This window comes from Schistocerca nitens, chromosome 9, assembly GCF_023898315.1.
Source record: "Schistocerca nitens isolate TAMUIC-IGC-003100 chromosome 9, iqSchNite1.1, whole genome shotgun sequence".
NCBI classification, from domain to species: domain Eukaryota; kingdom Metazoa; phylum Arthropoda; class Insecta; order Orthoptera; family Acrididae; genus Schistocerca; species Schistocerca nitens.
In genome coordinates this window covers 157750148-157773624 of record NC_064622.1, presented here as the reverse complement: position 1 = coordinate 157773624, position 23477 = coordinate 157750148, and the positions used below count along the sequence as shown (strand labels likewise).

General features: G+C 41.8%; 1 protein-coding gene across 5 annotated transcripts in view; it reads left to right on the top strand.

Moving 5' to 3' along the window:
* LOC126202987 (UDP-glycosyltransferase UGT5-like) overlaps positions 1-14607 on the top strand; it is a 109093-nt gene extending 94486 nt beyond the window's left edge. For 2 of the 5 annotated variants that reach the window (XM_049937181.1, XM_049937180.1), the window contains exons 5-7: positions 865-1084; positions 13374-13926; positions 14020-14607. In XM_049937181.1, the coding sequence (XP_049793138.1) occupies positions 865-1084; positions 13374-13680 (527 nt within the window). In that variant the 3' untranslated portion in view covers positions 13681-13926; positions 14020-14607. Of the gene's footprint in view, positions 1-864; positions 1085-13373; positions 13981-14019 lie in introns of those variants that run through there. The other 3 variants (XM_049937178.1, XM_049937177.1, XM_049937179.1) reach the window with 3 other exon arrangements.
* The last annotated feature ends 8870 nt before the right edge of the window (positions 14608-23477 follow it).

The following is a 23477-nucleotide window of genomic DNA, read 5'->3' as shown; positions in this document are numbered from 1 at the left end:
TCTTCAAGACAATTCTCAGCCGCATTCTGCAGGGGCAATGAAGATGCTCCTGCATCGTTTTCAAATGGAAATGTGAGATTACCCACAATACAGTCCGCAATTGTCTCCCCCTGAGTTTCATCTCTGGTCACATGAACCGCTGTCTTTGAAGACAACATTTTGACACAGACAACGAGGTGTAGGCCAGCGTGGAGAATTGGCGGAAAGCACTGGCGGCTGCCTTCTATGATGAGGCTATTGAAAAGTTGGTACAACGCTATGACAAAAGTCTAAGTCAGAACGGCGACTACGTAGAGAAGTAGCTGAAAGGTGTAGCTAATTGTTACAAGTAAAACATTTCTGATGTTCACTGTGGTTTCAATTTGGCAATCAATCGGAGCTTACTTTCTGAACAGGCCTCGTAGAAAGCACTCTCTCACTCCAAACGCAACATTATATTTTTTCGTTGTAATTGTAATTAATTTTGAGTAACTAGTATCTTTAATGCCATCATGTTTGTATACTTCTCATATGTAGTCCTGTTAAAATGTGATGTACTTTGTCAGGCAGCGTGTTATTAAATAGTAAAACACCCAACACCACAATTAGCTTAACGTTTTTGTTTATTTTATTTTATCGATTCTGTGAACATCTACGTGAATTAGTGTTTCGTTCCTCTTCAACTCCATTCCGTAAAACTTGAAACGGGGCTCCTATTTGAGACCGTGACATGTACTTTATTATTTGCTGTAAATAGTTGAAGATAGATAAGGTGTTGTTCCGATAAGAAACTTTATGTGCACGTATATGGTGGAAGTGGCGTAGTCACTTCAAAAAATTATTGTATATCACTTTAACGCTCATGTCAGCGATGTACTTTTTCAGCCCACAAGAACATGAGACTGTTCATGTCTCACGGAGGACTGCAGAGCACTCTGGAAGCGACGGCTCGGGGAGTTCCGCTGATCGGCATGCCAGTGATGGCTGAGCAACGTTACAATGTGCAGAGGGTCGTCAAGCACGGTTACGGGATCAGGCTGGACCTCACCAACGTAACTGCCCAGTCTGTGGAGTGGGCTGTTTACGAAGTTTTAAGTAACCCAAAGTGAGTCGTTTTGTAACTTTGTGTGTTCTGAAAACTTGTAGGGGGTAAGGAAACATTTTCTGACTGCGATTTAATTACAACATGACAGGGAGACAGGTTTGAAGTTAATGGCTGCAGCTGCAGTTTATCTGTCGTTTCCTGCTTAGTTACGTATCTCAATGTTCTATTACCTTTGAAAGGAATCGAATCCATCTGAAGTTGAAATTTAAAGTTACGTGTTCCACTAATGTCCTATAATTATGAAAATAATGCATTTTTTGGGTTCCTATCCTCCTCCCCCCCCTTCCCCCTCCCAATAGTAAGATAAAATGAATTACTAGATGAATCTAAACAGCATAAAGTTGCTAGAAAAAAAAGGTGAAAGAAGAACATTAATCTCAGATTCAACTTAATAGTTCTCAGTTGACTCTGACTGTGATTCATTAATCTCTATGGAACACCAAATCTCGTTGTGAACTTCACTTTCTTAAAATTAAGACGAACATCAGTATGAATGAATGGCATGCGTGGAATAATGAGTATTTCTTTCTCGTGTTAGAACTATCTCTTCAATGATATTTTCCAGCAACATATTAGTACATAACTTTTACCTGCGGAAAGATTTTGATGGATTGAGGTTAAATAGTTACTTGTTGAAGGTCCTTGAAAGATACGCTCGTTTCTCCAACTGCCCAGACTTCTGTCCAAGTGTTTAGGTGTATATCTCATCAGCCCTACCAACAATCAGACTAGAGGCCACGAAACGATACGAAGTATCAGTCTTTGTCGATTGTTTCTAACCGCTCCCACTCCTAGAGGTGGAAGCACTGTCTTACACGTATTTGTTTTAGCTCATATCTCAAACATGTACTGCGTTTGGCTAAAATTGCTCGAGGCGTTTCAAACTTGTGATGGGGCACTAAAAAACTCATACATACGTATTTTTTTCCATACGAGGGATAGTTATCAAGTTTCAATCGTCCCCTCGATAATACAAGCTGCGACTAAGAAATTTGTCCTTTTCTATATATTCATCCTTCATTGCGACATGGTATCGTTATAACGAATTTCACTCGTGGAACACCAGCAAAAGGAATATGCAATAAAAATTTTTGTAGTACTATTGATCGATCACCTATCTTTAAATTGGTTCATACAGTTCTGTGTTCAGTAGGATGTGACTTGAACCAGAAAAGTAGAGTGTGAGGTGCAGGCAATTTGTGAAACAGAATGTAGAAAGTTTTGGGCTATATGTATTGAAACGAAATAGTGTACAAACATTGGTATCATAAGTCTTCTTAAACATTTAACTTGAACAAGGGTTTTTTCTGCTCGATATCGCTTGTTTTTGTGAAGAAAATATCAGAACATTAATTTACGATACATACTCCTATTTGTTACTTCTAAAAAGTAAAATCGTTTGTCTTGAATGGCTGGGAGTCCCCGAAGCGTATTTTCAGACGCCTAATTGCAAAAATATTCTCTATTCTCGGTGCACGCAGACATCTTCCCGCAGCGAAGTATGAGAGCCGTGCGCGTATATCCCAGGCTGCGACGTGGCCGCGAACAGAAAAGTGACCCAGAAAGTGTAGAATAAACTTCTTTATTTCCGTCTGTGATCACAAACTTGTTAGGTCCTTAGACTACCGATTTTGGTCAGCACTAACCATCTTCAAGTCTGGAACAAAGCATTGGAAAAACACAAATACAACTAGTGGATTGTCCACAGGTTAAAACAATAAAATGGGCCATAATGAAAAGTGATACTAACGTACATGTGAAATTTATGCGCATTAAATTTGACGGGGCCTGTTTTTAAAAAAATGTTCTAATAAAATGGAGCCATAGTGGCATCGTCAAAAGATAAAAATCAGCTTAGCATCGTCGCACATAAATAAAATACGGTATATACTAGAATCATGGCGTTAGAACGCTACTGTCCATAAGAAATTGCTGTGCAGTAGCCACAAAATGTTTGTGCCGCAAGCTCATTAGATGTCGCTACTGTAGGTGTACACTTATTCTTGAGTCATATAATTGCAAGATATGGTATATGCGAGCTAACATAACATAGATGTTGGGGCTCACATGCGGATCCTCTTCGTCGAAATGTCTTGGCTCAAACTCGTGCCACGTTACACGCCCTAAATTAGACACTTGTGACCCTTTGGTTAAATTGTTTGGCTGATGGCAAGTTGGCTAAACACAAAGTTAATACAACATATAATTACAGTAACAATGATATCGGGAACTAAATTAACGACCCATAAATGATGTAGGCCACATAGTTGCGATTTGTTTAGAAGAATGTTTATTCAGAAAGCAAACTAATAGCGAAAGTGGTCATATTTAGAGTTACTGTTAAACTCGAGCGAATATCCATTTGACACTGTTCGATCATGCACAATCTCATCGCGAAACACAAGTCCGATACCCGACCTCGTCATTTACACCAAAAGGTAGAGTTCACACCAAGCGCGCGTCTGCTCACAGCTCTGAGACTAAGTCCCGCGATACCACAAAACGCGAAATTTTTTAAGTCGTTTCACTTCCTAGCTGCCTAAAGAACGACTGTCCGCTTTCGCGTCTCACTCCGAACTTTGGTGTCTGGACCAGAACTGTCCGCTTTCGCATCTGCACCAGCACTGTCCCTCTGCCCGTCTCCGGCCGCGTTTCCCGCGCGCCGAATATCCTCGCTCAACTGACTAGTGCAGTTCCCTTTCCTGAAGTCGTCCATCTGATTGGCTACAGCTTATTATACATTATACTACATTTTAACGTATTTAAATAATCAAAGCTTGACCACTTTCACGTTCTAAATAAAGTAACAATAATATCCATTGTTAAATTCTTTTATATAAAACCAATACTTAGAATGTCATGGCTAGTAGCCTTGCACCAATGTGCTTTCTGATAAATAAAGAGAGAACAAAAGTAACTATTACGCACTAAACTTTACTACAAATATTATATTACCGACTGATTCAATAAGGTGTCATGCTGTCATCGTTCAGTGTGTTTTGTGTGGAGGAAATAATGATCTGATGCTTAACTGAAAATACTGATAATTTAAATTTACTATATCTTTTAAACAAACGAAGTTACAAAGTTGATATTTACAACATTTCTCATTTCAATGATGCGCTTCTATATGAAATGTCGATCATTAAGATCGATTAAAGCGTTCAGATTTTAGATTTCAGGTCTTTGTTACAAAAATTTTGAATTTCACTTCAACGGTGGTTTCATTCCCTGCATTACTAGAGAATTAAATAGTTTTCATAAATGTTTCCCTTTAGAGCCAATCATAGGTCCAACATATTTAACACTGCTACGTGTCTGGCCACAAATGGCTTCTACGGGGTTTCCCTATGACGTAGGTTCTCGTCTGTCTCACTCGCACACTACAGCGCGATAGAAGCCTGTGAATTTCCCCATCTCGTGGCGAACCTGCGCTCTTTGTGGCACACAGTCGTCGACGACCGGGTTCTTTTCACAATTCCTGAAGACTGACTCTTTCGGACATATACACTCCTGGAAATTGAAATAAGAACACAGTGAATTCATTGTCCCAGGAAGGGGAAACTGTATTGACACATTCCTAGGGTCAGATACATCACATGATCACACTGACAGAACCACAGGCACATAGACACAGGCAACAGAGCATGCACAATGTCGGCACTAGTACAGTGTATATCCACCTTTCGCAGCAATGCAGGCTGCTATTCTCCCATGGAGACGATCGTAGAGATGCTGGATGTAGTCCTGTGGAACGGCTTGCCATGCCATTTCCACCTGGCGCCTCAGTTGGACCAGCGTTCGTGCTGGACGTGCAGACCGCGTGAGACGACGCTTCATCCAGTCCCAAACATGCTCAATGGGGGACAGATCCGGAGATCTTGCTGGCCAGGGTAGTTGACTTACACCTTCTAGAGCACGTTGGGTGGCACGGGATACATGCGGACGTGCATTGTCCTGTTGGAACAGCAAGTTCCCTTGCCGGTCTAGGAATGGTAGAACATTGGGTTCGATGACGGTTTGGATGTACCGTGCACTATTCAGTGTCCCCTCGACGATCACCAGTGGTGTACGGCCAGTGTTGAGGTCGCTCCCCACACCATGATGCCGGGTGTTGGCCCTGTGTGCCTCGGTCGTATGCAGTCCTGATTGTGGCGCTCACCTGCACGGCGCCAAACACGCATACGACCATCATTGGCACCAAGGCAGAAGCGACTCTCATCGCTGAAGACGACACGTCTCCATTCGTCCCTCCATTCACGCCTGTCGCGACACCACTGGAGGCGGGCTGCACGATGTTGGGGCGTGAGCGGAAGACGGCCTAACGGTGTGCGGGACCGTAGCCCAGCTTCATGGAGACGGTTGCGAATGGTCCTCGCCGATACCCCAGGAGCAACAGTGTCCCTAATTTGCTGGGAAGTGGCGGTGCGGTCCCCTACGGCACTGCGTAGGATCCTAAGGTCTTGGCGTGCATCCGTGCGTCGCTGCGGTCCGGTCCCAGGTCGACGGGCACGTGCACCTTCCGCCGACCACTGGCGACAACATCGATGTACTGTGGAGACCTCACGCCCCACGTGTTGAGCAATTCGGCGGTACGTCCACCCGGCCTCCCGCATGCCCACTATACGCCCTCGCTCAAAGTCCGTCAGCTGCACATACGGTTCACGTCCACGCTGTCGCGGCATGCTACCAGTGTTAAAGACTGCGATGGAGCTCCGTATGCCACGGCAAACTGGCTGACACTGACGGCGGCGGTGCACAAATGCTGCGCAGCTAGCGCCATTCAACGGCCAACACCGCGGTTCCTGGTGTGTCCGCTGTGCCGTGCGTGTGATCATTGCTTGTACAGCCCTCTCGCAGTGTCCGGAGCAAGTATGGTGGGTCTGACACACCGGTGTCAATGTGTTCTTTTTTCCATTTCCAGGAGTGTAGTTAAATGCGAGCTAAATGTTCGTTAACTCACATATAAAAAGAGCAATACTATTGGTAAGTCTGTAGGGGGCTTACCAGGTGTTCAAAATGGTTCAAATGGCTCTCAATACTATGAGACTTAACATCTATGGTCATCAGTCCCCTAGAACTAAGAACTACTTAAACCTAACTAACCTAAGGACATCACACAACACCCAGTCATCACGAGGCGCTTACCAGGTGTCTAACTCACTACAGTAATAAAATGCAATGAATTAAGAACACGGCCAAAGTTAGATTGTTAAAAAGGAAATAGGTAAGTGACGCGATTCTGTTGCGCTCCTGAGGCGAATTCTGAATAAAAATGTAATTGACATACTTAAGACCAAGCTTTCGGAGTTGACAGAATAATATAAAAATGATGAAACAAATGGGGAAAGAAGCCTAATAAATGAAAACAGACTGTAGAAAGCAATCAGTGCCCTCTGTTGGTGTGATGGCCAAAATGCCACGTGGGCGAGAAGTGGTCAGAGGAACGTAATCGCCAGAGGACTCCTCGTACCCTGCGACATGCCATTCGAAGAAAAGCGTTATGAAAGACCGTACCAATCAAGTAGTAGGATTATCTGCTTGACACACATGTAACTGAAAATGTTATCTATCTGAAGATGGGCATGGTAGTCCGAAACCTGTTATGGCACTAAATTAAAACACTGAAAGAGTATTTTTGGTTGGTTGCGTCATTCACCAACTATCATTAACGTCCGCAGTGTTCACGAGAACTGACATGCATTAAATAACAACTCATTATGATTAATTTTGCAGTTTAACGTATTTCTAAGACATTCGTAGAATATTTATACCTTATCACGTGAATGTACGTAATGTAAGAAAAAAAAACCATTTGTCTTAAAAGGCATTAAATGGTCTGCCCACTGTTCTGTGTCTCGTGTACTGCTGACGTGAAATCCACACATGGTTTCACTGAACTTAATAACATTTATATCACCCTCAGATTCAAGTTTGCTTAAAGCACTTTTTATAACAGTTCTTATAAAGTATGGTATGAATCTGGTTTTTCGTTTTTATGTCATATTCACTCTTAAATCATGAAATGCTTCTCCAACCTCTCAAACTGTAACATGCTGTTCTTCTACCTTCAATACTGGTGCATCAAAAGTCCGACAATATTCATGCCAACGAAATACACGTAAAATAATTAAGGTTGGTTGGTTGGTTGGTTTGTGGGATTAAAGGGACCAGACTGCTACGGTCATCGGTCCGAAAATAATTAAGGCTACCCCAAAGCAAATCCAGCTCAGTAATACCAACTTCAGCGCAAGTATTACTGAAGATCTCGAGCTTGAACGCGTCATGAAATAGACAGTGTGAACGCATTTCGTAATACACCGTGCCATGGTATGTTAGGTTAGGGAAGTGATATTGAAATGATAGATACTTGCTAGAAATACAGAAAGTTATTTGTTGAAACCTCATGTCACCGAGAATTTGATTAGATTTCCAAAAACCGAAACACTTAGGTGTCCTGACAGAAACCGGCTGGCCGCGGGCAGCTGCTCGTTCTCCCACCGGTGGGCATCATAAAAGAATCCATAGAAAGAAGGACTCGTGAAAATATGGTCATTACAAACGAAGGATACCAGATTAGTTCGACACGCAGTCCTTCACTAGCGCCGGCCGCGGTGGTCTCGCGGTTCTAGGCGCGCAGTCCGGAACCGTGCGACTGCTACGGTCGCAGGTTCGAATCCTGCCTAGGGCATGGATGTGTGTGATGTCCTTAGGTTAGTTAGGTTTAAGTAGTTCTAAGTTCTAGGGGACTGATAACCACAGCAGTTGAGTCCCATAGTGCTCAGAGCCATTTGAACCATTTGAACCTTCACTAGCGGCAATCCGAGGCGAGCGCGCTCAGCAACACCCAGCAATACAAGACGCATCCCGAATGCCCTTCAGCGCATCCGCTTCGCCCTAGCAGTGCAATCTCACACCCTCCCTGCCCGCCGGCAGTGCAGTATCCGCTCTGTCATCCCGTACCTTTGGCCAGAAGCAGCAGCAGATGGGTTAGGAAATTGCCATCACATGCGTAGGCTACCGTTAAAACCTCAGCACAAACGGCTACTAGTGGCGTGGAGCCGTGACCGGCAAGCATGAACCCCTGATGAATGGCATCGCATTGCGTTCAACGATGAATACTGGTTCTGCACTACCCCTGATCACCACTGTTGGCGATAATGACGGTGACTTGGGGTGAGGTCGCTTTCTTCCAAGTTTTTGGAGAGGCAGAGCGGTGTTATTCAGGTCACGGCCGGTAGTCGCTTACGGAACTCTGACGGCACAATGGTGCGTCGCGAATATCGTGCGTCCTCAAGTCTTACCTCTCATGCGAAATTATTGTCGTGCCACTTTTCAACAGGATAATGCTGTCCCACACATGGCACGGGTCTCTATAAAGTGTCTACATAATGTTGAGGTTTTCCCTCATCCAGAAAGACCCCCAGATCCGTCGCCCAGCAAAGCATGTGTGGCATCATAGCGGACGTCAACTCTGCCCCACTGCCAGTATCCAGGACATCAAGTACCAGTTACAACAGCATGTGGGCAAACTTGCCTCAGAGGAGGTTACAGCTGCTTCATAACACGCTTCTCAGCTGAATCATTGCGTGTATCCAGGTCAGAGGGGTGCAACGTCAAGTGGGCTCATGTTGCCAAGTTCTTCATAAATTTACTTCAATTAGATAATCACTAAAATAACGTCATAAACCCTATTAACCAGTGAAATTTTATTTCCTTTTCACCTTCTGGCTACTTCGCTTTTTTTGCCAGTCAGTATATTTCAGTTAGCGCTCCAGAATACCTTATTATACTTTTGATAATCTCTTGCATGGCTTGCACAATAAGTGACCTCCGGCATACGAGGAAAAATTACAGTTCTTCTGATGTCATCCATACTGTCTCAAATACGTCACAGAACACCGTCAGCCGCGTGGTTTGAGGCATCATGTCACGGACTGCGCAGCCCCTCCCGCCAGAAGTTCGAATCCTCCCATGGGTATGGGTTTGTGTGTTGTTAGCATAAGTTAGTTTAAGTAGTGTGTAAGTCTAAGGACCGATGACCTCAGCAGTTTGGTCCCTTAAGAATTCACACGCATTTGAACATCTGAACACCGTCAACGTCAGAACTATACTGTTGATTTCGTAAAATTCAATTCAAATTCAATTTTCCGATTTATGGTGCTTAGAAACTTCAGAATGTTGAGCTGACTTGAACAGGTTATATGTGGAAACAGTCAACTTTGTTCATCATTACGCAAATAATACGAACAGTCGTTTCTTAGGAAACAGGAGTATAATGTTGTGTACAGCGTGGATTTGAATAGAATTTTCTTAATCACAAAAGGAACGTAGTTGATTTCCTCCTATTAAGAATAGAGATTGTATTTTGTAAGTGTATTAAAATAATAATAACCGGAGTTTATCATTGATAGTGTGACCTTTTGTTGACATGCCCATTACAGCTCGTAGACTATTTTTGTTTTTAAGTGTATTGTATTGTGAGTATGTGCGATTCCTGCACAACAATTAAATGGTTTTTTCCGGTCGAAGGGCAGAAAGATACTAACTGTTTCATCCTACTGATTGCATTTATCTGGAGGTTGACCAAAAATTTCTCCCTCTTAACGTACATACTAAACATCGGTAGAATGAGAGTTCAGGAAGCTAAAATTTTATTGGACGAACAACTGAATATCTCTATTATTCTTACAGTGAAAGTCAGTCTGACGTTTGCATCTCCTTCAATAACTATTACGCAGCCAGTCCATCTTAAATCGTCCCGCACTCAAAAATCTATATGTTTAATGGTCTGGACTGTTTGAGCGGTTTCTTCACAATGTTGTATTCAGGTAATATAAAGACCTTCTGTCTACTGAAAGCCAGTAGGATTATATTTTGGTAGATAAGTCGTTAGAAGTCTTTTGAAGTTGAATATCTGATGAATTTCTCTGATTTAGCATAACAGATCGTTCCAAAGTTGGGTCTGAGTCACTGGAACGACGTACCTAAGCGCTACTTGATGGACTAGGACAGAAAGGAATTTGCTCCTGTTGGAAGGAGTGTTTCTACTGTATCGCTCAAACAAGAGTGTTAAAGTCGAGGAGATATGAGAGACTGTATGCACTGATGAGACAACAGAGCAAACAGAGCGGATGGAAGTCACCACGCTTGTGCGTAGGTAGCTGCCAACAGCTGTCCATTAGATGGTGAAATTTTATCAAACAGACCGTCATCACAGATGTTTAGTATATAACATATTTACATTTATTTTGATAACAATGGTTCGTATTTTGTTTTCCAATTTTTCACTAAACGACAACTCTGAATACTGCTTGTATGGGAATCTGTGTCATAAACAATTGTGTAAATAGAAATCTGTTCACGTATTTAAATCGTTCTAACAAGTATAAAATAATTTCTCCTAGCCCCATACAGATTTCTAACCCCTTACAGACACTTCTGAAAAACAGTAAGTGTGAAATTTTAATAGCTATCAAAACACTTGGAAGATTTAAAACGAAAAATATGGGGTGCATGCAGTAGATAACAATAAGGAGGTGAACTATTCATGGAATAGTTAGTCAATAGTAATGAGGTGAACTACTTATGTACCAGTTATGTATTGCATGCGCCCTATGTTTTTCATTCTAAATCTTACAAGTATTTTCAAAGCTATTAAAAATTCACGATCAGAAAATTTCAATACTGTATGTTAGAAATCTATATTGGGTAAGGAGTAAATATTTTATACATTTTAGTCTGATTTGAAAGCTTTTTATTTAAATTATTATTTTCTGAGTCCTACACTTGTGTGTATGAAGTTTTTCAGTTGTATTCAGACATTTTGATGAGACTGCGACAGAGAAATGGAGTAAATTTCAGGCTTATTTAAGTTTCTCTTCAGCTGACTCTACAAGTTTCTTGTTTCCTCTTATGCATATCTCGCGAAAATGTCGTAAAGGTAAATATTAAAAATATTTGGGATGACACGGATGTTTACCAGGAATCGTTATTCCAGCGAACCATTAACGACTGGAACAGGGAAACAGAGACTGGCAGTGGTACACACAGTACTCTCCGTCATACAGCAGACATGAAAGCGAGGCAGTATTCCATTATCATCCAGTTCTGAGCAATAGTGAAAGTTTCAGGTGTGTAGCACATTGCGAAGTTAGTTTAAAATTAGCTGCAAAATTGTAACCTAACAGACAGACAGATGAGAAGGTGATATCCTTCCCTTCTACCCCTCTTTCTCTGCTCAGCCTGCTGTCATATGGCCGAAACCATATTCTAATACGATACTGGCCATTAAAATTGCTACACCACGAATATGTCCTGCTACAGACGCGAAATTTAACCAACACGAAGAAGATGCTGTGATATGCAAGTGATTAGCTTTTCAGAGCATTCACACAAGGTTGACGCCGGTGGCGACACCTACAACGTGCTGCAATGAGAAAAGTTTCCAACCGATTTCTCATATACAAACAGCAGTTAACCGGCGTTGCCTGGTGAAACGTTGTTGTGATGCCTCGTGTAAGGAGGAGAAATGCGTACCATCACGTTTCCGACTTTGATAATGGTCGGATTGTAGCCTATTGCGATTGCGGTTTATCGTATCGCGACATTGCTGCTCGCGTTGGTCGAGATCCAATGATAGTTAGCAGAACATGGAATCGGTGGTTTCAGGAGGGTAATACGGAACGCCATGCTGGATCCCAACGGCCTCGTATCACTAGCAGTCGAGATGACAGGCATCTTATCTGCATGGCTGTAACGGATCGTGCAGCCACGTCTCCAGCCCTGAGTCAACAGATGGGCACAACAACCATCTGCACGAACAGTTCGACGACGTTTGCAGCAGCATGGACTATCAGCTCGGAGACCATGTCTGCGGTTACCCTTGACGCTTCATCACAGACAGGAGCGCCTGTGATGGTGTACACAACGATGAACCTGGGTGCACGAATGGCAAAACGCCATTTTTTCTAATTAATCCAGGTTCTGTTTACAGCATCATGATGGTCGCATCCGTGTTTGGCGACATCGCGGTGAACGCACATTGGAAGCGTGCATTCGTCATCGCCATGCTGGCGTATCACACGGCGTGATGGTATGGGGTGCCATTGGTTACACGTCTCGGTCACCTCTTGTTCGCATTGACGGCACTTTGAACAGTGGACGTTACATTTCAGATGTGTTACGACCCGTGGCTCTACCCTTCATTCGATCCCTGTGAAATCCTACATTTCAACAGGATAATGCACGACCGCATGTTGCAAGTCCTGTACGGGCGTTTCTGGATACAGAAAATGTTCGACTGCTGTCCTGGCCAGTACATTCTCCAGATCTCTCACCAATTGAAAACGTCTGGTCAATGGTGGCCGAGCAACTGGCTCGTCACAATACGGCAGTCACTACTCTTGATGAACTGTGGTATCGTGTTGAAACTGCATGGGCAGCTGTAACTGTACACACCATCCAAGCTCTGTTTGACTCAGTGCCCAGGCGTATCAAGGCCGTTATTACGGCCAGAGGTGGTTGTTCTGGGTACTGATTTCTCAGGACCTATGCACCCAAATTGCGTGAAAATGTAATCACATGTCAGTTCTAGTATAATATATTTGTCCAGTGAATACCCGTTTATCATCTGCATTTCTTCTTTGTGTAGCAGTTTTAATGGCCAGTAGTGTACTACAAACACAACAGACAAGTTCGCGCTGCATGCTAAATGTCACGCATAAGAAAACTTTTTCACCCCTACCGTCTCTAATAACCGAACACACTAACAAGAAAGCTAGTTAATACCGCATTTCCATCCAGTTAGGCGCTATCTTTAAAATTTCGAATCTCCAGCTCACCAGGAAGTTAGTTTGTAATCAACAGCAAAATTTATACCGAAAATACAGGCAGAAATAAAATGATATCCATCTCGTCTTTCCCCCTCTGTAAAGTTATCCAAGACCCTCCACTCATATACCAACTGGAATGCGTTCTGATACTACCTGCATAGCACGCTGGGCCTGTAGGACAGCCGAGTTGTCAGGCACTACAATCTTTTTTCGCCCCAGCCTCCACCCCTACCACCTGCACCGACAAAACAATGAGAAAGTTGCATTGTCACTCAGTTCCGAACTGTGTCTATAATTTCAAGTGTTCAGCACATCGGGAAGTTAGTTTAAAATCAGTCGCAAAATTCATACCTAATAAAACTTGGTAAAATCTGTGGAACCGGTGTAAATGTCGATTCTCCCCAACAAATTTTGTAAACCTTCGTAGTTATTGCACAGAACATGTCTGTTTGCAGGTACCGCGAGAACGCTAAGCTGCGGTCCCGCCTGTTCTGGGACCGTCCAGAGAGCCCTGTGGAGACGGCCGTGTACTGGACAGAGTACGTGCTGAGGCACCGGGGCGCCCCCCACCTGCGCAGCGCCGCCCTCCACCTCAGCTGGTACCAGTACCTCCTGCTGGACGTCGCTGCCCTGCTGCTATCTGGAGCACTCCTAGTTCTTACAATCGCTGTCGTGGCAGTCAGGACACTCTACAGGCTAATCACAGCAAGAACTTCTGCGTCACACCAACAGAAGAAAAAGAAAACAATGAAGAAGGAGTGAAGGAGACGTCTTACCCTAGCGGTGCCGCAGCCGAAGAGACGCTACACTCAGTGTAGCAGGATTAATAACTGACAGTACAAACAACGTGTCCATGACGATTTGCGACTCACGTTACAAAACGTGATATCAAGTCTCCGAGTGCTAGCTAGGTAAATCCCTTCTGTCCCAACTCGTGTGTATGTGTATCCATGACGATTTGCGACTCACGTTACAAAACGTGATATCAAGTCTCCGAGTGCTAGCTAGGTAAATCCCTTCTGTCCCAACTCATGTGTATGTGTATCCATGACGATTTGCGACTCACTTTACAAAACATAATATCAAGTCTCCGAGTGCTAGCTAGGTAAATCCCTTCTGTCCCAACTCATGTGTATGTGTATCCATGACGATTTGCGACTCACGTTACAAAACGTGATATCAAGTCTCCGAGTGCTAGCTAGGTAAATCCCTTCTGTCCCAACTCATGTGTATCGTTATTTATCGGTTCTGTTGATAGCCAACTTCAAAGTACTTTAGTCGTTCATAAGAAATGTGCTGGGAATTCACAGACAGAGGTCATACTCCATAGGCTCTGAAGTGATGAGTAGTTGGGAAGCTTCATGTTATGGAAATGTATTGTACTGAAGTTAATCTGTTTATTCTTCTGTTGTCTTCAGGATCTGAAATGGAGACGGTGGATGAGACGTACAGGGTGGTTTATCTGCCCTACAAATGTCGCTTTTATGCAACCCACAATGATACATATGGCCTTAAAAAAACACGTACGACATTTTCATATTCTCTCGCTCGCTATGCGGTAACTAATAGTCCTATAGAAAAATTGACCTTTTTGTTGGAAATATGGGAATGGGATACAAGTTCACTGGAGACCATGGTTATTCGAGAAAACGTACAAAAATGACCTTCTAACGCACCTCCCCCCCCCCCCCCCCCAACACACTCATTCCTCATCACCTAGACTGAATGTGTGTTATTCGTGGCACTCCCTCTTACCACTATATATAATTTTGCGACTACACCAACGGTTCACGAGACCGAGCGAAGTGCCGCAGTGGTTAGCACACTGGACTCGCATTCGGCAGGAAGAGGTTTCAATCTCGCGTCCGCCCATCCTGATTTAGGTTTTCCGTGATTTCCTTAAATCGCCTGAGGCAAATGCCGGGATGGTTCCTTTGAAAGGGCACGGCCGATTTCCTTCCCCATCCCTCCATAATCCGATGAGACTGATGACCTCGCAATTTGGTCTCCTCTCCCCAAATCTACCCCGAACCCCCAAGCCAACTGTTAACGATATTCGATCTTTTGTGGTCTCTATTGATTGAGCTATTACGCCACCAGCATAGTCGACTACTTTGTTAACACTATTAATTCGAACGCACGCATAAGGGTAATTAACGAAAAACGACTAAGCTAAAAGTTACGCTAAAACTAATAGCGTTGATAATTCGAGCCAAGTTTAATCCTTAGAAGCACAGTAGTTTCATTGTCAGAGGCCCTGATGAATACACCTATGGAATTGTTTATTATATGCTTATAATATCGTGGCTCCTAGGACACTCTACAGGCTAATCACAGCAAGAACTGCGTCACACGAACAGGAGAAAAAGAAAGCAACGAAGAAGGAATGAAGAATATGGGAAGCTAGCTGCGCTTTCTATGAAAGATTCGAAACTGTACCGAACTGATTGACAGTGCAACGGCATCATGTTCACTACGGAATGCCTTACAAAGGATAATTAGTGCTCCCTCGGATCGCATCGATTTTTGTCCTGCCCTACCCGACAAGTTGCATTACATTCTGAACGATATTCTGCAGCTGCAGTGCTGATATCTCTACTTGCTAGTCATTCACAAGAAAGCCGCCTATTACCAAATGGGAACCAATGAACATTTTCCACCCACTGGGGCATTTAACAGCTTCATTCTCTCATTAAGGCTGCAACAAACAATGTGTGGGACGAACGAGTCACGAATTTAACATAATATTCTAAGAACGTGTCTCACGGGCAGCATGTGCTAAGTCTACTTTTCGTTTACACGTCCTCAATATCTATCATTTCGTGAATGACGTTGAGAAAACTTTACATGCAGCTCCAAAAAGTGTGCTACTGAATACACTACAAGACATAGAAATCTGCATTGATCGTAAGAATGACAAACAAACAGACTTAGGAGAAAAACATTTTTACGATTTATTTTCTGATCTACTTTGAAATTAATATTTTCTGTTTTGAGCCGATACCAAAACTACTATTTTCCTCCTTGTTATCCCCTTTCCCCTCGTATCTATAGCTACTTGAGTATCATAGAGTTTAGTTTTGTATGTAGGTCGTACATACACATTTTTTACCATTTTTATGAGGTTCTTCATGTCACCCTGATGATTGGAATATAGAAGACATTAATATAATACATCGAAACAGCTGTGTCACAGAGTCGTGGTGGAAGCTTGTAGCATCCAGCGATCCGAGGATCGCATATCAGCGGAGCAGATGAATACGTATCAGATGCGTGGTCGCTGAAAAATTAATTCGTGGGTATCGAGGATAAGCAACAGCTACAGTCATCTCCATGGAAACTACATTGTTCATTCAAGACATCTTCAGTCAGCTATCGTCGATGCACATCACATTGAAGATTGGCTTTTATTCTTATTAAGACCAGCAAAGGAAACATGTTTAGCTGACACTACTGTTGATTACTTTGCCGTGGTAACCACAACACAACATTTTATACATATGTGCCTCAGTTTACGTTATACACGCCACTCAAACAACAGCTATCGATATCCGTGGAAACCATGGCGTCCATTCTCAGCAAAGCTAACACGGCAAAAATTTCTTGCCTAGGCCACTTTAGACTGACATCATCATGATGACCACTGGACAACATTCTGGATATCTGTGGCTCAACATTTCCTGACATTCGTCAATACTGAATGTGTGTGTTTAACGCTGAGAGGTTGTGCAATAACATTCAGCAAATCAATAGCTATTGAAATATATTACGCTCTACCTGAGATATATTTCCAGTCTATGGGTACTATTGACAATATCCTCACCAGTCTCTCAAAGTCTTTGTTGTAGTATAGCCTCTGTATTCCTTTGTTTACGTTGTTCGTTGTTGTGTTTAAAATTTGCTCAAAACGAGAAGAAAGATCATATTAGTTAGTGCACGAATCACTGGCAGCGCTATGAGATGTTAAGAATCATAATACAAAAGCTGGAAAACTAAGAATGTTTCTCACGAAATGTAGGAAACAATATGCTATAGCTTTCAAAAAAATTTAATTCTTGAAGAACAAATATCAGGAGGGAAGTTCAATGAATTCACAGAAAGTGGGTGCAGGCACTGAAGGAACATTGGAACCAATAATGTGGTGTTTCGAGGAGATGAATTTCCTTCTGGGCAAGAATGCGGTCAGCTCAGTCAGCGCAATGAATTCGTTAAAAGAGTACGAAGATCACTTACTTGCGTAAATATTTTTTCAGTGGATTTATCATAGCCACGTAAAACGCACATTAGTTAATGACACACATGTCAAGCTATAAAATACTCTAGGTTAGCAAACTTTATGCATGCAATATTAACAATCTTTGTCTTGCCAAGATACTTTATCCTTTTCGTTAAAAGTTATTACGTAAAGGATCTCTAATTAGGTCAGTGAAAACAACGAAACTCAGAATGCGGGAATTTAATTACTCCTGCCAAGAGACAGAGAGAACTATCAGCACAAGAGAACATTCTTTATTTACGCCTACAGAACTGGGAGACTCCATGCAAATTACCAGAGCTTCGTCGCTGGAGCTTGACAAAATGTCTGTAGAGCAACAGGTACCCATGAAGAAGACAATTAATGCCATTCGGTACCAGGGGCAGTTCTGAAATTTGCGCAGATATTGTATGGAGACAAATCTGTTTGCCTCAACAACACCTATGTGTGGTACATCTTCATCCACTTCGCTTTTTTCTATAAGGACACATGCTCAGAATGCAGTGGATTTGTTTGCGAAATTTTTGTAAAAAATATTCAACTTCGTTAAAAAAGTGTTATGTTTATAACTTGTAATTTCAAATGTATTTTTTTGTATTAAAATAAATATTTATATACCGTACGTGTATATGCATATTATTTACCCCAATATAATCGCTTATAGCACTATTATTGCGTGATAAAGTTTCATAAGTATGGTTACAATACTTTAAAATGAAAATAAACCTGCAAATTTCAAACCTTGCATACTAGATAAGCGACGACATAGTAGAATTACATTTCTCATTGTAAGGTTTTCCTTTATGATCCCATTTCCAGTAATGTTTCACACGTTGCACAACCAATGAGTAATAAGTTCTTGCAATCATTTATCTCATTCAACTTCAACAGTCGCAATATTTGTGGAGACTGAATATTTGGCGCTCGTTATGTCACTTATCTTCTGTGTTACTCCTGCCTGCAACGAAGTAGAGTTATTACCACAGCAGCAACGTTTTGGTCAGCCAACATTTCGTACTTTACTAAGTACTGCACCATATTATTGTACGTTTTTATTGAGCAGTTTAGGGGGAAGTTCAGTAATATTGTACACTGCTTTTGTATGGTAATATGGCCGTATAAGGGCAGCTTTAGATTATGCGTGCTATGTAAGTACCGTACATTTGTAGTGTTTTCATATGCTTTCTCAATGTTATACAATTAACATCGCATAATCTCTTATTTTTAATTTGTTTTTGTACTTTAATATTGTTAAACATTTCTGAATACTTGTCTTTCCTTTTGGATACGTCGCATTTAAGTGAGCTATATTCCACATAAAGCAAAGGTGGCATAGCATAGTCTTCATAACTGCCAGACTTCTATTGTTTACTCAGTAGAACCTTATTCAGCATTTGAAAGATACCTTCCGTTATTACCTCTATATCGTAAGACATATTCATTTTTTCTTTCACTTTATATATTTTGTTGCTTTACTATACAGTTATGCTATGTCTTTGACAACTTTATAAAATTTTTCTTATGTCAGTCTTCCTTACTTGAGGCAAGCACAACACTGAACAAACACTATCCACACCGTTTTTTTACAATTAGTATATAAAAATCACTGCAATTATGCAAGCGTTACTACTAAAATTTATAAATGACGTAATTAACGTTAGTACCAAGTCATTGCTCATAAAGCAATTGAAAAACGAGAGATCTTACAGTGGTTGAGTCGCTTGGTCCTAGGCTATAGGGATTGTTGTTTTGGACTTCGATATGATCAAGAGTATTATATTCTTTATTAAATTCAGTGTACAATGGGTGACTGCAATTCAAGGGTAGGAAAAGGGAGAGAAGGAAACATAGTAGGTGAATATGGATTGGGGCTAAGAAATGAAAGAGGAAGCCGCCTGGTAGAATTTTGCGCAGAGCATAACTTAATCATAGCTAACACTTGGTTCAAGAATCATGAAAGAAGGTTGTATACATGGAAGAAGCCTGGAGAAACTAAAAGGTATCAGGTAGATTATATAATGGTAAGACAGAGATTCAGGAACCAGGTTTTAAATTGTAAGACATTTCCAGGGGCAGATGTGGACTCTGACCACAATCTATTGGTTATGAACTGTAGATTAAAACTGAAGAAACTGCAGAAAGGTGGGAATTTATGGAGATGGGACCTGGATAAACTGAAAGAACCAGAGGTTGTACAGAGTTTCAGGGAGAGCATAAGGGAACAACTGACAGGAATGGGGGAAAGAAGTACAGTAGAAGAAGAAAGGGTAGCTTTCAGGAATGAAAAAGTGAAGGCAGCAGAGGATCAAACAGGTAAAAAGACGAGGGTTAGTAGAAACCCTTGGGTAACAGAAGAAATATTGAATTTAATTGATGAAAGGAGAAAATATAAAAATGCAGTAAATGAAGCAGGTAAAAAGGAGTACAAACGTCTCAAAAATGATATCGACAGTAAGTACAAAATGGCTAAGCAGGGACGGCTAGAGGACAAATGTAAGGATGTAGAGGCTTATCTCACTAGGGGTAAGATAGATATTGCCTACAGGAAAATTAAAGAGTCCTTTGGAGAAAGGAGAACCACTTGCATGAATATCAAGAGCTTTGATGGAAACCCAGTTCTAAGCAAAGAAGGGAAAGCAGAAAGGTGGAAGGAGTATATGGAGGGTCTATACTAGGGCGATGTACTTGAGGACAATATTATGGAAATGGAAAAGGAGTAGATGAAGATGATATGGGAGATATGATAATGCGTGAAGAGTTTGACAGAGCATTGAAAGACCTGAGTCGAAACAAGGCCCCCGGAGTAGACAACATTCTATTAGAACTAGTGACGGCCTTGGGAGAGCCAGTCCTGACAAAACTCTACCATCTGGTGAGCAAGATGTATGAGACAGCGAAATACCCTCAGACTTCAAGAAGAATATAGTAATCCCAATCCCAAAGAGAGCAGGTGTTGACAGATGTGAAAATTACCGAACTATCAGTTTAATAAGTCACAGCTGCAAAATACAAACGCGAATTCTTTACAGACGAATGGAAAAACTGGTAGAAGCCGACCTCGGGGAAGATCAGTTTGGATTCCGTAGAAATGTTGGAACACGTGAGGCAATACTGACCCTACGACTCATCTTAGAACTTAGATTAAGGAAAGGCAAACCTACGTTTCTAGCATTTGTAGACTTAGAGAAAGCTTTTGACCACGTTAACTGGAATACTCTCAAATTCTGAAGGCGGCAGGGGTAAAATACAAAGAGCGAAAGACTATTTACAATTTGTACAGAAAGCAGATGGCAGTTATAAGAGTCGAGGGGCATGAAAGGGAAGCAGTGGTTGGGAAGGGAGTGAGACAGGGTTGTAGCCTGTCTCTGATGCTATTCAATCTGTATATGGAGCAAGCAGTAAAGGAAACAAAAGAAAAGTTCGGAGTAGGTATTAAAATCCATGGAGAAGAAGTAAAAACTTTGAGGTTCGCCGATGAACATTGCAATTCTGTCAGAGACAGCAAAAGACTTGGAAGAGCAGTTGAACGGAATGGATGGTGTCTTGAAAGTAGGGTATAAGATGAACATCAACAAAAGCAAAACGAGGATAATGGAATGTAGTCTAATTAAGTCGGGTGATGCTGAGGGAATTAGATTAGGAAATGAGACACTTAAAGTAGTAAAGGAGTTTTGCTATTTGGGGAGCAAAATAACTGATGATGGTCGAAGTAGAGGGGATATAAAATGTAGACTGGCAATGGCAAGGAAAGCGTTTCCGAAGAAGAAAAATTTGTTAACATCGAGTATAGATTTAAATGTCAGGAAGTCATTTCTGAAAGTATTTGTATGAAGTGTAGCCATGTATGGAAGTGAAACGTGGACAATAAATAGCTTAGACAAGAAGAGAATAGAAGCTTCCAAATGTGGTGCTACAGAAGAATGCTGAAGATTAGATGGGTAGATCACATAACTAATGAGGAAGTATTGAATAGAATTGGGCAGAAGAGGAGCTTGTGGTACAGCTTGACTAGAAGAATGGATCGGTTGGTAGGACATGTTCTGAGACATCGAGGGATCACCAATTTAGTATTGGAGGGCAGCGTAGAGGGTAAAAATCGTAGAGGGAGACCAAGAGCTGAATACACTAAGCAGATTCAGAAGGATGTAGGCTGCAGTAGGTACTGGGAGATGAAGAAGCTTGCACAGGATAGAGTAGCATGGAGAGTTGCATCAAACCAGTCTCAGAACTGAAGACCACAACACAATGAGAATATTAGGAGGATACCGTCGCAACAAATAATTTTGTATTTTTACAGTGTGGTGGTGTGGGACAGCTCACGATCTATTGAAAAAAAAAAAAAAAAGAAGCTTTCTTCACCTGTGGTGGTCTGTTCCAGATTTCCTCATTACTACTGAATGTTGCATCCTAGACACAGCAGTACTGTTCTTCTGATTGTTCCCTAGCATTAATAATTATGGTGCTATTCTCCGCTATAGTACTATTCCTCAATTCTAACTTCTATTGTTAATGCAGATACATATGAGAATGATTAGATATGTTTATTTTGTGTGCCATACAAATACTGTGTGAAAGCATTATGACGAATACTTTGCATGCCCATTCGTTTATGTTTGAGAACTATGTCACCCGTAGCATATAATGCTCCAAAAATTACAGTTCATCGTTTGCACTGTGTAATTTTTTATTTTTATTTTGGACATATTACTGTTATTTCTCATTCGCTTTGATTTTACACCTTTTTACTTCATTAGTTGCCCATGTTTTATCGTCTTTGCAGTTGTTGCACTTATGATGTTTTCTCTGCGTTCATTCTTTCCTGCTTTATTTATTTTCACTTACCGTTTTCTGTATGTTTCATGACCACAGAAGTTTCTTCTCTCCGCACTCTGTAATGAGGCTTTTGTTAGCTTCACTTTGGTAAACTGTATTGGTTGCTGATGCATTTTCTTCTTGGATCCAGCGCGGAGAACTAGTTTCCGTTAATTACTTTCCTTTATTGCAGATAATACAATCAGAGCCAGTTACAGTGAAACAAAATAATTAAAGAACTGCAGATAATTGGTGCATTTACTACCAGTAAAATAATATTTGATGCATTAGGTGTAAGAATGTAATCCAGGAACTTCATTATACTTTAAGTCTGCCCCCGGTAGCTGAATGGTCAGCGTGACGGATTGTCAAACCTCTGGGCCCGGGTTCGAATCCCGGCTGTGTCGAGGAATTTTCTTCGCTCAGGGACTGGGTGTTGTGCTATCATCATCCCCAGCGGTTGCAGGTCGCCGAATTGGTGTCAGATTGAAAGACCGGCACCCGGCGAACGGTCTGCCCGACGGGGCACTATCCATACCAATAAAAAAAAGAAATATATATATAGTTCACACTTGCATAAAATATATCTATTTTGATCCATAAATTTATAGTAATTGTTCTTTAAAAGCTTTCTTAACAGCTTAATCTGAATACAATAGGTGTTATCTACATCTACTTTTACATTTAAATCTACATACATACTCCGGAAGCCACCGTACGGTGGGTGGCGAAATGTACACTGTACTACAACTAGTCCTATCCTTTGCTGTTCCACTCGTAAATAGAGCAAGAGATAGACGACTATCTGTTTGCCTCCGTATGAGCTCTAATTTCTTTTATCATATCTTCGTGGTCATTAAGCGAAACGTATGTTAGCCGCGGTAGTAGCTTTCTGCAGTCAGCTTCAAATGCCGGTCCTGTAAATTTCGTCAGTAGTGTTTCTCGAAAAGAACGCCGCCTCCACTCCCGGAATTCCCATTTGAGTTCCCAAAACATTTCCGAAACACTTGCGTATTGTTCGAATCTAACAGCAACAAATCCTACAGTTCGTCTCTGAATTGCTTCGATGCCTGCCTTTAGTCGGACCCACTCCAGATCCCAAACACTAGAGTAGTATTCAAGAATATGTCGCACTAGCGTCCTATATGCGGCCTCCTTTACAGATGAACTACACTTCACTGAAATTCTCCCAATAAACCGAGGACAACATACTGGGTTCTATTACGTAAGGAGTCTTCGACCCAGTCAGATACGTGCGAGCCTATTCATTATGCACCTGCCTTAACAGTCTGCAGTGGGGTACCGCACCGAATGGTTTCGACAAATCTAGAAATATGGAGTCTGCCTGTTGCCCTTCATCCATAGTACGTAGTATATCACGTGAGAAAAGAGCAAGCTGGGTTTCACACTAGCGATGGTTTCTAAAACCGTACTGATTAGTGAGCATAAGATTCTCGGACTCTAAGACTTCTTATATGCAGGAGTTAACCTG